The following is a 14,120-nucleotide window of genomic DNA, read 5'->3' as shown; positions in this document are numbered from 1 at the left end:
TGCTCTTCTTTTCCCTCTCTTTGCTTCACCCTCACCCCAACTGGCTGTGGCAGATGGTCACCCTCCCCGAGCCTGGTTCTGCTGTTCGGTTTGTTCCTGTTAAAAGACTTTTTTTCCCCTCCCCTGTCACCAAATGCTGCGCAGAGGGAATCATTTGGTTTCTGGTTTGCCCCGAGAGGACTGTTGTCGGCTGAATAGACGAATTGTATTAATAAATTGACCAATTACTTGTGCGACAATGTATCAGTGGTATTTCTTGTTTTTATTGTGGTTCTTTATAACCCAGTTTGTGCCAAGGGAACAAACAAATCTTTGTTGTAAAAAGTAACAAGGCTGTTTCAAAGTTCTTCTGTCCTTCGTCACACAATCTTTGAACATTTAACGACCGCAAAACTGAAAGTGACACAAAAGAGAAATACTGGCCACTGGCATCAGTGAGTCGGTGTCATTTTATTTACCAAAAGGCAAGAGATGGCAGTCAGCATGATGTCTACTGAATCCTCCTATACACTGGTGAATTCTTATATTTTTACTTTTCTAAATTAGGAATACCTAAACGGTAAAAATATGACATTCTGTAGCGCTAAAATTTCTAATCCAAAATTTAAATGAACACTTGAGCATTTGAATAAAATTCAGACCTTGTGTGCTTATTACCGGTAAGTGAATAAATCAGAGCCAACAGGAATCAACCTGAGTAAAAGGAAAAAAAAGGTTTACTTAATGAATGAGCCGCATGCTTTGCTCATGGTATGGCTCTAAGCAGCATGTATTGACAAATGTAGATTGCAATGCATCCGACTGGGGGACTATTGACATTTCAACAGCAAAGACACATCCTCGTGGCAGGGAAATTTCTTGGTGCAGTGAGAGATGACCTTGCTGAATACATATTCTGTGGAAACGCTGATAGAGCTTCAGTAGCCTGGGAAATTGAAATTGTCTTATAAAAGGAAAGCATACAGGATGACAAGCAAACACTGTATGCGTGTGATTGATTCAGTCATTAATCTGAGCTGTACTCGACGTGTTTGTGTGTATATGGGGCTGCAAAGGTGCAAATGCATGCTTGTATGTGTTCAAAGAGCCCGTCTGTGCACACATGGATAAGACTCCTTCTGTTTAACTGCTGTCCCTCAGCCCACCTCTGTCCTCGCACGTCTTCCATTCTATTGATTGGCGCACAGAACAAATACGCGAGTCCCCATTGCAGGTAAAAAGAACTCTTGTCTGTAGTGGTGGGTAAACTAAGAAAACACCATGACCTCTGACAACAAGAAATGTTTTTCTTGTTCTCAAGTCTGTGAAAACGTTATTCTTTTTAGTACTGGTTTACTCCAGTAAACAAAAATAAAAATGTGTCAGTGATTTAGCTGATGCTACTATTATTTCTCCTCCTTCTTTGGTTGAGAATATTTTGAAAAGCTGAGAAGTACTTTAACAGTTGAATCAACTCTTGAATGGAAAAACATGCTCATGTTAGGTCTAAGTCACCCAGGACAAGAGATTGGTTAAACCACAGGTGTTCCCTGACCCATTGGCAAATGGTTGCTGGGGGTTGCTAGGTTAAATGGTATATGGTAATGTACCAAAAACTTCCTTATGATTGCTTTGGTCACTAGAGGTGGCCGCTTATAGTTTGCATGAAAGACGCCGACTTGTATGCAAACACTCACCCGTACTATCCGAGCTATAGTCAAACACAAACCTAAAACAGAACGTAAAAGGCAAGCACTTTGCTCGAGGTTCACTATAGCTCAGAGAATAAAAGGCGAGTGTTAGCAGACAAGTCAGTGCCGTTCATGCAAACAATGGCCAATCTTTGGGAGGGTACTAATTTCTCCTAGCAACTACCAGCAACCACATCTAACCGTCAGGGGAAAACACATTTTTTTCTCACTGACCAGTCTCTAGGCCTGTGTGACCATCTGAGAGACATGTGGTCACAATGGTAGGCTCGCCCTATAGCAAACCCTACTTTATGATCCTTTAATGGGATATAATTTACAGCATGAACATTACCTAGAATTCAACAAGAAATTAAACTAATAACTGAGATCATTAAAAAAAACTTCAAATGATTTTTTTTACTTCAGTGTAACCAGATTACATTTTCCCAACCAGAGGATTTTCCCCTACTGGCCATTTGTTAGTTTAAGGCTTGTTGTCATTGTTTTCACTTTTCAAACCTTGAAATTATGTCATTTTTTTATAGACTTAAGATTGTAGCCATGTTGAATGCAGATGGGACGTTCTCTACTGACTGATTCATATTTTAGTTTGTATAAAATCAACAAAGTTAAAGCACTTCGACATGATGAGAACTTTGAGCTGAACGGTATCCGCATGCTTCGCTTAGGAAAGGCAGTAGAGCACATCTCCATGAGCTATTATTAATAGTGCGCCAACTGTCTCAACTTGTGTCATCTCTTTTTTCCTTCTTTCTTTTTTGAATTTGATATTTATTCTTGGGCTGTGAACTAAGCTATATTATTTTACTTCACAGACATCTTGAATTTAATCACATGCCTTAAACACCGGCTTAATCATACAAGCCTAAAATAAATCCAGTCCTCTATTTTTGGTCACTCATTTTCCATCTTGTTGCTCCTTTTACATTTTATTTCAGTATAATTTGTTGTAGAAAACAGAAGCACAATGAGAGCACTTATTCCAAAAGCTAAAATAAAGCAGTCCTAGAGTTAATTTTGTATTAATTTAAGCCAAAAAAAAAGCCATCTGGCACATTTATTGAGTTCTCATAATTAACCAAAAGTGAATAATTTTACAAATGGAATGTTAAAGTGACTTTGCAGGCCAACAACTCTTAATTTATAACTGCAAACATTAATGTTTGTACTGCTGGACTTAAAGTGGCATTGCTAATGAATGTAAATTTAGACATTTCTAAAACTGTATTTCAAACGTGTTGTTAAAACCTTAAAATCTTTAAAGGATAAGGCTGGCAGCACTGTGACATGCCTTTTTCTACCCCTCTGAAGTACTGCAATCATTGGCAAATAGTTCAAAAGGGTAAGCGAGCCAGATTTGGCAGCTTACACACTCATTTGGCACTCCCACTATTTCAGTCCACGCAATGGAATGCAACAGAAACATAGATCTAAGATGAACCTGAACACCGAGAAGACAGCTTATTAGAGTGTCCCAATTTGAATGTGTCAAATATTTCTTAAATTGTGACGGTTTTAGAAAACACTAAAAAAGATGAAACAACACGGTCAAAGTCTTTCTGTGCTGGGGATAAAAAGTACCCACTGATTTGGTTTTCACAATAAAGTCCAAGGTAACGGGTAACTGTCATTTGCAATGCATGTTGCAATGAGTTTTTGTCGCTGCTTTGTATGTGATAAGCTGAGAGACCACCACTGCTTGGTGGCAACCGGACAGGTTTGTGACCGAGAACAGGCCTGTGAAGGACTGGGCTCTGTCCAATCAGCCCCTAGGGAGGATCTCCTGCTCTTCAATTCTAATTCATGTACATATAAATAACTGTCACTGGCATTGCTAATTGGATTAAAAGGCTTGGTAGAGGAGAGATGGTGAGAGGAGGAGTGAAGACGTTAAGAGAGGCAGCATGGCATGATATGCAGCATAATTTTTTGTTGGAAAGGTGGCGATTTTTGCACTAAACCCCAATTATTGCTGAGTAAAAGCCACTATGTTTTAAAAGGAATAGCTGAAGCAAAGCAAGGAAGGAACAGAGGACAGTTCATCCTCATGTCATAATGTAGTATATTCTTTTAGCCTTACAGTATTAGTTGGAGCAGCTTTCATGCCCTGATAAGTCAGGACACCAAAATGATTATATAGCACAGTGTGTCGATATGATGGTGTAATACATAATACATAAACACTTTTTAAGAAAGCAAGTCGGGGACATTAAAATGTCAAAGAAAGCTAGATGTTGTCTGAAAAGCATCACCGTCCAGTTGCAGTCTAAGCCGCCTAAATCACTCAGAGACCTTAAACAACAATAAGTACCGCCGGATGGAGCTCTGCAGGTTTGCCTTAATACCCAACATTACTCACTTTTCTCATTCAGCGGAGCAGCTGTTAAATTATTTGCTTGTACATCAGATAGTTGTTGCTGGAGTTTTTGTTCACAGCAGACAGAATATTTTTGCTAAAACTCAAATGCTGCATTTTGAAATCTGTATATTAACTGGTGGCACAATTCGACTTGGATGGAACAACGAGAAATCGGTGCATTTAATTTTTGCGCCCGATGACTGATTGCGAGAGCTTGCAGCAACCAGCTGGTTTCCTAGAGGTTGGGAAGGCAACAATCCCAACCTCTGGATATCCATTTTAGATCACGAGGTGATTGGACAGGTCACCTGGTTAGAGACAAACTGTCTCCAAGTAATCGAGGCCTGACACGGACTGACTGCAATTACTCTGAGACAGATTGGTGAAGGGTTGCAAATAATTACTGTTTGACTTATAAATACAGACAGACTGTAGGCATATCGCAATCTGTGTGAGTCAGTCTGAGCCAATGGAAAGAAAGAAACAGGTTTGTATTTAATGAAATTAAAGAAATGTATAGAGGAAGAACGTGGTAGTAAACATAATAGGATGGAAATTCCTGTTTTTCACAGCTCAAGGCATTTGAAATCACAATCATAATAATAACTACAAGAGATCCAGTAAAGCTAATGCTTATTGCCTTTTTTGCAAGTTTCAAGAGTGTGAGCCGGATCATTAGAATTTAATGGGTTCTTCTTTTGCCCATATTCCACCTCATAAAATCCAGGCTGAGTTTTTGTACAGTCTTGCTGATGACGGAAATACAGACAAACAAACAGCACAAAAAATCTCCCATAATCATCATCATTATCATCTCGAAGACTTACCCCAGACCTTACCACGATATATGGGGTTAAGATGTCGTTACCAGAGGCTACAGAGGAAAAACAGATCACACAGGTTGCTCTAAAACAGCGTAACATGCACCTCTGAGCACGTTTTCCAAAAACAACTCCTTTCTGGATTTTTCAGTTTGGAAGAAACTATCAAATCTCTACTGACAAAGACACACACACAGACAAACACACGCTGTGGTTGTGGTTTGCTGTCAGCAGCCACACCTTTCACCTTCTGTACTCGTCTCTTTCTCTCCCAAAATAATTGTAACACTCCAGCTCGCATGTAAAATTAATAAGAATATGATTACACACATTTGATTTGAAAGGCAACATCATTATCTCCTGAATGAAAGCTTAATAGGTAATTACGACAATGCAACAATGAAATGTAATACCAAAGTAGTGAAAGCTATATCCTCTTATCATTTTTAAATCACTGCCACTAGCAGTCTGCGACATAAATGCACTGTCTGTGTGTACAAATGTAGAACAGCAAAACTGCAAAGTCCAATTTTTTCCCTCCCAAAAGCTTTAATTTTAAATGCTTTTTCTTTTATTTTGAAAAAAAATATTGTTGAAATAAGACCCTTCGGATCATTGAACTCTCTCTCTGTGCAGTGTGTACTAAGTTGCTCAAGCTAGCGCTACTTAGAATGCCGGTAAGCGACAGAAGACATCAGCATCAATGACAGCAGCATGAGTTCGCAAGGGTGAGGTAGACAAAAATCAAAATGTGAGCTTGAGAGATGCTGAGAGAAAGACTGCAGATTTGACACACAGTGCAAAAATACGAGATGAAAGAGGAAGCATGTATTTGAAATGAAACAAAAGCTCGAATATGGTGGGAGGTTGTGGTCAGGAGAAGGAAAGGAGATGTGGGGGAGGCTTACCTGGGTCCTGTGCAGCTCCTGTGTTTGTGGAGGAGGGTACAGTAGGTGGGAAGAGGAGAAGCAGTGGGGAGAAACAGAAAGGGAGATTAGCGTTTAAAACCTCATTCAAAGTTGATTTGCCAGTGCATAAAGGTGCATGCAAGTACAGTACAGGACAAATAAGGTAAGAATCCAAAGGGAAACAACAATCATGCTTTTTCAGCGTTTTAACAAGAAAATTAAAAATTAAAAACAGCATTTTTAAAAACATTATACAGTCACTGAACAAAGCTCTTAGCTATGCCATACAAATAGCACAGCTTTTACCTTTTACTGGTTAAAGGACTGAAATATGGATTGAATCAGATTAGAATAATACCGTATTTAGAAAGGAATTACATCATAGGCAACGGTGTGAGTTTGCCAAGCAACCGGCAGAACATCCAGGAAGCTCCAGCTCCCAGCCAAGAAACAGTCGAGCACATAATCCCATGCACAAACACATTTTTCTGTCTTTTCTACAAATTAACCAAACTATATCATTTTATAACATGCTAGGTTCTTATTTTTGTTCTATGGAGAGAAAAAGACATTCTCATAAAAGCTAGATCTACTACAGTGCATGTTTGAGACCCCTGTTTCTTTATATTTCAGGTCCAAGGAATCAGACTTTCTTGTATTTTTAATAGTCATTCAAACATTAAAAATGCACCCAACCAGTGCACTCCCCAAACATTTCTGCAAACAATGTGAAATAACACCAATGTTCTCAATTGAATGTATGGAAAATGGCAAAGGTAGCACAGTTTGACAGGCAAAAAATTGTATTTTTGCAACAACAAGGTGATTCCTAAAGAGTTATTAGCTGAAAACCTGGCATAGGTGTGCACGGGAAAAAAGTTAGATTAGTAGATGTAAAAGAAGAATTAGCAAGGCTTAAAAACACACATCTTACAAACAGTACCTGAAAGTCATGTCTTTAAGAAATTTTAAAAAAAAATCCAACGAAGACCTGACACAGAACCTGAGAGATACATCTGGACCTTCAGTTAATCCAACTACTGCTCACTGAAACCTCAGTGCAAGGATGGTTTTCAAGAAGCGATTCTTAAGCAAAGGAAACAGGGAGAAAAGGTAGAGGTATGCCAAATTACACAAGAACTGGACTAAAATCAGTCGTATGGAGTAATGAATCTGAATTTGTTGGTTCAAATCATTGCCAATACAGAAATGAAGGACGAGGTCAGGAGAGAGGTACATCAGTGAGTGCCCACAGCCATCTGCAAAGTATGGCTGAGGTTTGGGGTTGCATTTCAGCCAGTGGTGCTGGGGAGTTTGTAAAAATGTATGCAACTATGCAACAAATATTGACTTTCGAGCTTGTTACAATTGCCTTGTATACTGTGTTTCACTGTATGTTTGCACCTTTCAATACATTTTTGCATGCATTTTTTCCCTTTTCAAAAAAGCAAAGAAGGGTGGCTTAAGACTTTTGCTGTATTGCGGTACGTTTATCTATGCATATATGCATGTATTTTGATGTATGTACTTTTTAACCGCCAAAGACTGTGCCAAAAACATAATTTTATAATAAAAGCTATTGCTCTCATTCAGCTAAGAAACTAAATATGTCACTTATGGTGGGCCCGTTCAAAGATTAGAGAAAAACACCCACTTTTAAAATAAATAAATGTAAACCAGCATGATCAGCTATATCAGCCTCAGCGGGGACATCAGTAGAAAAAGAGCAGAGTTGGCCATCAGTATACAGTTTGGCATCCGTTTAGGCCCCCATCGTTGAGGAACATTTTTCAGCCAAGTAAGCATCAGGATTCCAGCTATGAGGCAGCTTTTGATTAGAAAACCTATTTCCTCTTCAACTTTTGCCAAATTTCAATCATGGTGATATTCTAATTACCATTATCCAGATCAAGAAAGCGAGGCAGAGATTGAGTGGGTGTGTGCAAGTGAGAGAGAAGGAGTGTTTAGAAGGAGAGCCTGTCTTCGCATGTAAGCGGGGAAAATAAGAGGAAAATGCTCAAAAACAAAATCAGCTCTCTTATATCCCGTTACACAGCTTTGCCGGTGGTAAAGATGTATGTTGGTGAGTCTTTTTGTGGACTGTAATTATCTGGACAGGTTTATTTATGAGCTTAACGTGATGATGAAAAAAATCAAAGGGAGTAAGATGTGTCATGCAATGGCGTAATAAATTTCATAAACTAGTAAAATTGGTAGTAAAAACTCCTCATTCGTAGCTTTTATCAAAGTGTTTAACCAACGCTATACATCAGCGGTCCCCAACCTTTTTCGCGCCACGGACCGGTTTATGCCCGACATTATTTTCACGGACAGCCTTTAAGGTGTCGCGGATAAATACAACAAAATAAAACTAGTAGATTTATTCATAAAACACGTGAAAAGACCCAGGAAAACCAAGTTAACGATAAAAACGATAACAAAATAATGCTGAAAACCAATAAAAACCCTGAAAACTATACATTTCACACCTGAGCCTCAACGCTCGCGGCCCGGTACCAAACGACTCACGGGACCGGTACCGGTCCGAGGCCCGGGGGTTGAGGACCGCTGCTATACATGGTCCAGCAAAAGAGCTGACTGTTAAGTTAAAGTCTCAGGTGTATCCTGTTTAAACATTCAGCACACTAGGATGGGAGTAACAGAGTTCTTCAGAGAGCCACATATCCAAGCCAGACCACCCTTGAGTTCAGGTTCATGCAGTGCGACGGGGTGGGGGTTAGTTCTGGGGAGATTACCCAGCAATAGGGGAGACATGGAGCAGCTCTCCCCATGTTAAGCAAATGGAGAGCGGGTAAAGAATAACTGCATGGCGCTTTGCCCCTTGTGGGCCTTGCGGGAGCCTTCGCCGTCCCACCTCAACCCACAACCTCCGGAGGTGAGGTTAAATGACAAGCGCTGCACAGATGCATTAAACATGAGTCATTTGGACAGAGAGCTGGATGCTGGACCACTCCAGAGATGATAGGGACATTAACCAGGGTTTCACCAGGGCCTGAGCTGCATTTAATGAAGGCCTCCACTATCTCCCAATGTCTCTCTCTACATTTGACTCAGAGCCAGGGAGTTAAGTAGTTCAAGATAAACACTGCCACTACTCTTTCTGGCTCCAGTTGTCTGATTTTCTGCCTCTTCCCCTTTCTCTGTACTCACTGTGCAGCCTGACAACTTATTATGGTCTGCTTGCAGAGAGTGGTGGTCAAGAGCAACTTGTGAATTCTTAGCAGCTGTCACACAGAAGTGATTTTGTTTTTATAGTTCTGCTCATCAAAATAAAATTCAAAAACGATTGAACATTTTTCAATTTTTAACATATTTTTCTTCGTACTATTTTCAGTCAAATGTAGGGTTTTCATTGTGATTACTTTCTACATTTTACAGGCCTACAGACCCCCAATGTTTTTAGGAAAACACAGCTACCATCACTAGTTGGTTAAGCTAATTATTTACATTCTCATAATCAGTGTTGGTCAAGTTACTTGAAAAAAGTAATCAGTAACAAATTATTGATTACTACCAGAAAAAAGTAATCCTGTTACTTTTACTGATTACTTATTTTCAAAAGTAATTAGTTACTTTTTAAAACATGATTTATCCCCTAAATAGGTAATAAGGCAATAGCTCTTTCAGCCCAATTCATAATCTATCTTTTCTGCATAATCTATCATATAAAATGTAATCAAATGAAAAGTCTCTTTTTAAAACTCGTTTTATTAGTTTTAATCTTTTAACTTCAAGCAAACATTAAATTATATGCAACATTCTCTGACTGGAAGAAATTTGTTTAACATTTAAACCTATTTTCTGCACATTCCAGCACATGAAATAAAATAGTTTTTTGTGTTTACACTCACTCTTTCAAATAGATGCACGTAAAACACAGCAGAAAATAAATGAAATCAAAGACTAGCGGTTTTCAAAGACAAATAATACAACCAGTTAACATTGTTTGTAGCATGCTAAGATACCACTAGCTGCAGTTGCAGCACCAATCTTCAACCAAGTCCACAGGTCATCCAGTGGTCAGTATCTTCATTTCCCACCACCAGCCTATCAGTTACCATCACATCTTACTGGTCAAATAGTAGCTGGCTTTAGCAAGGATATATATCCGACTCTGACTTCTCAGTGGGTGTGCCACGTTAAAAGGTCTAGCTCTAGAGTGTCCTTTTTTACTTCTTCCTACTTACATGTTACTACTCACTCAAAAGGCTCCAGAAAAGACCTCTCCAACAGTAGTTTGGCAAAGTTGTGAGCTACAGGGGTGATCTTTAAATTCAGCCATTTTCTTGACCAATGTTGGGGATTTGCTGTTCTTTTGTTTCAGTTTTTGTCAAGAATGTGTCTTTCTGACTCTTAGTTTTACCAGGACCCTTTAAGTGCTACACCCCTCATGCTGTAGACCAATTTATGGGACGTAACAAGGAGCGTTCTAATAGGATGGTCAGGGGGGAAAAAATCTGACAATGTCAGGAAAAAGGGTGAAGTATCACCAGGACTTTTAGGAATTAAATCTGTGATATCTTTAATAATCTCACAAAAATGTCACAATATATTCCACACTAAAAATTTTGGTTCTGATCATCTGATCAACTGCCCAAAAAACTGATATCGCAATTTCATAATCAAAAGAAAAAAAATACAATTGTTGCCATTAAAATACAATTTTAATGCAGAATACATATTGTGGGTGCCTCTAAAACTACCATATAACATATATACACTGTACGCTGCAGTTGTAAAGCAGGTAAATATAAAATCCTAGGTGTTATAAGAGTAGTCTAATAAAAAACCCTAAAAACCAAAACTGTAACAGGCAGGCTTTCATCTGCATTCACCAAGTGAGGGAGGCCTGGACACTACTGTTCACTGGAAACAAAATAACAACAGTTTCCTTCGACGCAGCACAACCGCAAGCTTCCAACCCCGTCATCTTCAAACGTGGCTCTTGGTTAATGGCCTGGAACACACATTCAATGTCTATCAAAGAGGGACGTTGCTGGGATGGATGCACATGCTGACAGCCTCCCTCGCTCGCTCCTCAATCACACAAACATACTAATGCTCTATCCCCTTCACACTCCTACCACCACCTAAACACACACACACACACACACATACAGGCAGAAACCCTCCCTCCAGTCAGTATAGCAAGCAATAATGTGTTGATTAAATCTGCGATCAGCTGCCTAAGGGGCATGAAATTGGACATGATGAGTGTGCCACATTAAAAACTAATTATCAATACCACCAATCCTATTGTCTTTCTTTTAAACCAGTCACAGCACTAAATCAAGTGTGGAGAATGGAACACTATGTGCTCTATCACAATGAGTTTAGGGGTTGCAACCACACCTGGACTCGAGTGCCTTCAAAGCTTTTTGATCAAATATTAAAGTGTAATTTACTGCCTATAGCACTTCCTTATTGTATTTCAAACTCAGTGAGACTTGGCAAAGTATGCTACCAGAAGGAATTCTGCTGATGAAGTAAAATTGAAGAACATTACCTAATTTTGTCCTTCAGAAGTGTTGTAGGGCTGTAATTCATGGTTTTACATTTGTTTTAAATCTCCATGACCACTTTCCTTCCATTTGAGGTCTTCATGACCTGCTCCCCACTCAATACTGATAGTCATGGTTTCTTTAACTGTTTCTATGATAGCGCTGTAATCATTCTACATAATTTTAAATTGTTTTGGTCTGGGGGTGTGATTCTCACTCAGGGTTAGAGAGGTTCTAGGGCTCAGTGAGTGCCCAAATATGTTACGGTCCCCAAAGCCTTTTTTAAAAGAAAACCATGACGTATGAAATACAACTAAACTTTTGCATCAAAGGGAGATAGGAGCTCGAAGAAAAGACAAGACCTTGATCCGAATCCATGCGATTGGCTGTCAAATTTATGGTTCAAAAACAACATTTCCTCCACAGCCAATCCACAAGAAGCAAAAAAATACTAATAAACAATCAAAGGAAATTAAGAATATTCTCGTTCGCCAAGGAGTGTTTAACAAACCCAAACCACAATCCCAAATGTGTCAAAATGTGACCAGAGTTTAAACTGAGCACTGTGATTTCTTTCAGTTTTGGAAGCTTGAAAGATATTATACTATCTCATAGATAGAAGGACCATATCGCACTTCTATGACTTAATCTGAAGGCCAGTTACAAACAGAAACTAAAGACTTAATTTAGAGTACTTGTTCACGTAGTGGCATACACATCAGTTCAGATATACAGTATAGGTTTGTACCTTTTGTACAGTCTCAGCGGCAACTCCATCAGAGATTGTACAATTGCGGCAAGCCCGGAAGCTGGGCTTTTGTCTGTGTTCAATTTAGACTCCAAGGACAGATTAATTAACTGAATACCACATTCAAAGATAGCGTCCTTTTCACCAAAAGTTTCTCACAGGGTAAATTCATTTGTTTTACAACGTGTGATGTTGACTCTCAATTCATCCGGTTCAAATAATCACTTGAAACACAAAAATCCAGCACTGCAGATCCGCTCACACAATCGTAAGCTAGCAACAAGACAAGACATATGATGCCAACACTTGACTCTGAGCAGAATGGTGCCAAGATAAACAGATACAATGATGGAAGTGGACTGACAGCGACAGATAACTGTCAAATGCACTACACCTACAGGACACCGTGCATTGCCGAGGTCTCTGAAAAGCCATTTATCAACCTGAACATCTTGGTTTGCAATTTCATACCCTGTTCACCCCATTTGGAACACAACCTCTAAAATAACCCACAGGCTGTCTGTCTCACATACAAGTAAGGAAAGTAAGAGTCGATGGCAGTCAAAGATTATAAACTCAAGCTAACATGATTTAATTGACATTGACTCATACAGCAGTCATCGTTTTAGGGCCCTTCTTTTTGAAATGCTTTCAAGATGGCACCTGCAATCTTTGCAAAGAGACTTGTGATGCAACTGCAAAGTGTCTATATTTCACTGCTGACATTGTGCTGTGGGACAAAATCTGCACTTGTCTCTTCTCACCAAAAGGATTTCTACTCAGTTATGCATTGAACTGGAAAGCAGCTGTCATTTGCTGTAACCTAAGAGGTATAAACATAGCTTTTTTTTCTCCCCTTCCCTTCTCTCCTTCCACCCTTTTTTTTTCTCCCCTTGGATGTTGCTCATCCATCCACTCACCCTTTACCTCCGGCTGTCTCTGGGACCTGGTGATTAGAGCACTGGGTGCTGGTCTGCTGATAAGGCTGAGAAACCTCCCTCCCTCCACTACCAATGGCTGTGTCCTCAGGGTGCAGGGGGAAAAAAAGGAAGCCTAGGGTAATGTCCCCAACTCCCCCCAATCCTTATGCTTTCTCGCCATTCACCAAGTCATGGGTGGTGGATGAATGCGCAGCCTTGTGCATCGTATGACTTTGAATAGATAGGCCTGCATTTTCATGAACGATAAGAGCAGCCAGAAAAATGAGGAAAAGTAATATAGCTTAGTGTTTAAGAGTGTAACATTATGCATCAAGGGCCCTTTTTATGAGAGAAATTTTACATTGTGAAGTGTGTTTACAGTACCATCTGGTAAATTGTGTACACTTAGCACTGGGAATGTAGGACAAAAGCAGCGCTCAAATGTGGATAAGCTTCATTTCATGAGAGCTGCTATTGTCTCAATATCCACCCAGCTGCCATAAAATGGATAATAATATAGCGCAGGTGATTCACACTGAGAGTATGATGTAATTGCAAGTTTCTGAAAACTATAGCTTTCTAATGTTACATTAACCCTTGCCTTTTCATGCCAGGTACCTACACCTGAATTTCAGAAACCGTTCTTTTGTTAACAAAGAATTTGATACAGTTGCCAATGCGTTTGGGACTGAATGCCAAAAGGCTGAAGTTATTCTATGAAGGGTTGGATCTGCTCAGAGAACTTGTTTTAGATCACATCATCAACTTCTGTGTCAAGCAGTCCCAACTCTGTGCCGAGGATTATCACTGGTGATTAGAGCTGTCTCTCAAAGTATGACTTGGAGTTCAAAAAGAAGGTTTTAGTAAAAGAGCTGCAGCTTAGAAACCTGAAAGCAGTGCATCAGGTCAGAGTACAGTGGTCCCTCGCTATAATGCCGTTCACCTTTTGCGGTCTCGCTGTTTCGCAGATTTGTTTTGTGCAATTTTGCATGTTTTTTTTTCTTTTTTTACAGCGCATTGTGTTCTGCTTTCTGATTGGCTGTAGACCATTGTCAATCAATCTCATGCCATGTCTCCTGTACAGTACAGAATGCGCTCAGCTTGTCAAATTTATCTAAATTTTCTATCGCTAGCAGTGTGACTCTGAAGTG

General features: G+C 39.5%; 1 protein-coding gene across 6 annotated transcripts in view; it reads right to left on the bottom strand.

The window, feature by feature from the left end:
- Positions 1-14,120, bottom strand: part of cadm1a (cell adhesion molecule 1a) — a 465,861-nt gene that overhangs the window by 153,000 nt on the left and 298,741 nt on the right. For 5 of the 6 annotated variants that reach the window (XM_026182490.2, XM_080307311.1, XM_080307312.1 and 2 more), the window contains exon 2: positions 5,780-5,797. The exons of the other annotated variant lie outside the window; for it this stretch is intronic. In XM_026182490.2, coding sequence (XP_026038275.1) covers positions 5,780-5,797 — 18 coding nt within the window. The remainder of the gene's footprint in view (positions 1-5,779; positions 5,798-14,120) is intronic. 6 annotated transcript variants of the gene reach the window in all.

This window comes from Astatotilapia calliptera, chromosome 10 (assembly GCF_964374335.1).
Source record: "Astatotilapia calliptera chromosome 10, fAstCal68.1, whole genome shotgun sequence".
In the NCBI taxonomy this organism is placed as follows: domain Eukaryota; kingdom Metazoa; phylum Chordata; class Actinopteri; order Cichliformes; family Cichlidae; genus Astatotilapia; species Astatotilapia calliptera.
Note: the sequence above shows the minus strand (reverse complement) of the source record. Positions and strands in the feature narration are given on the sequence as shown.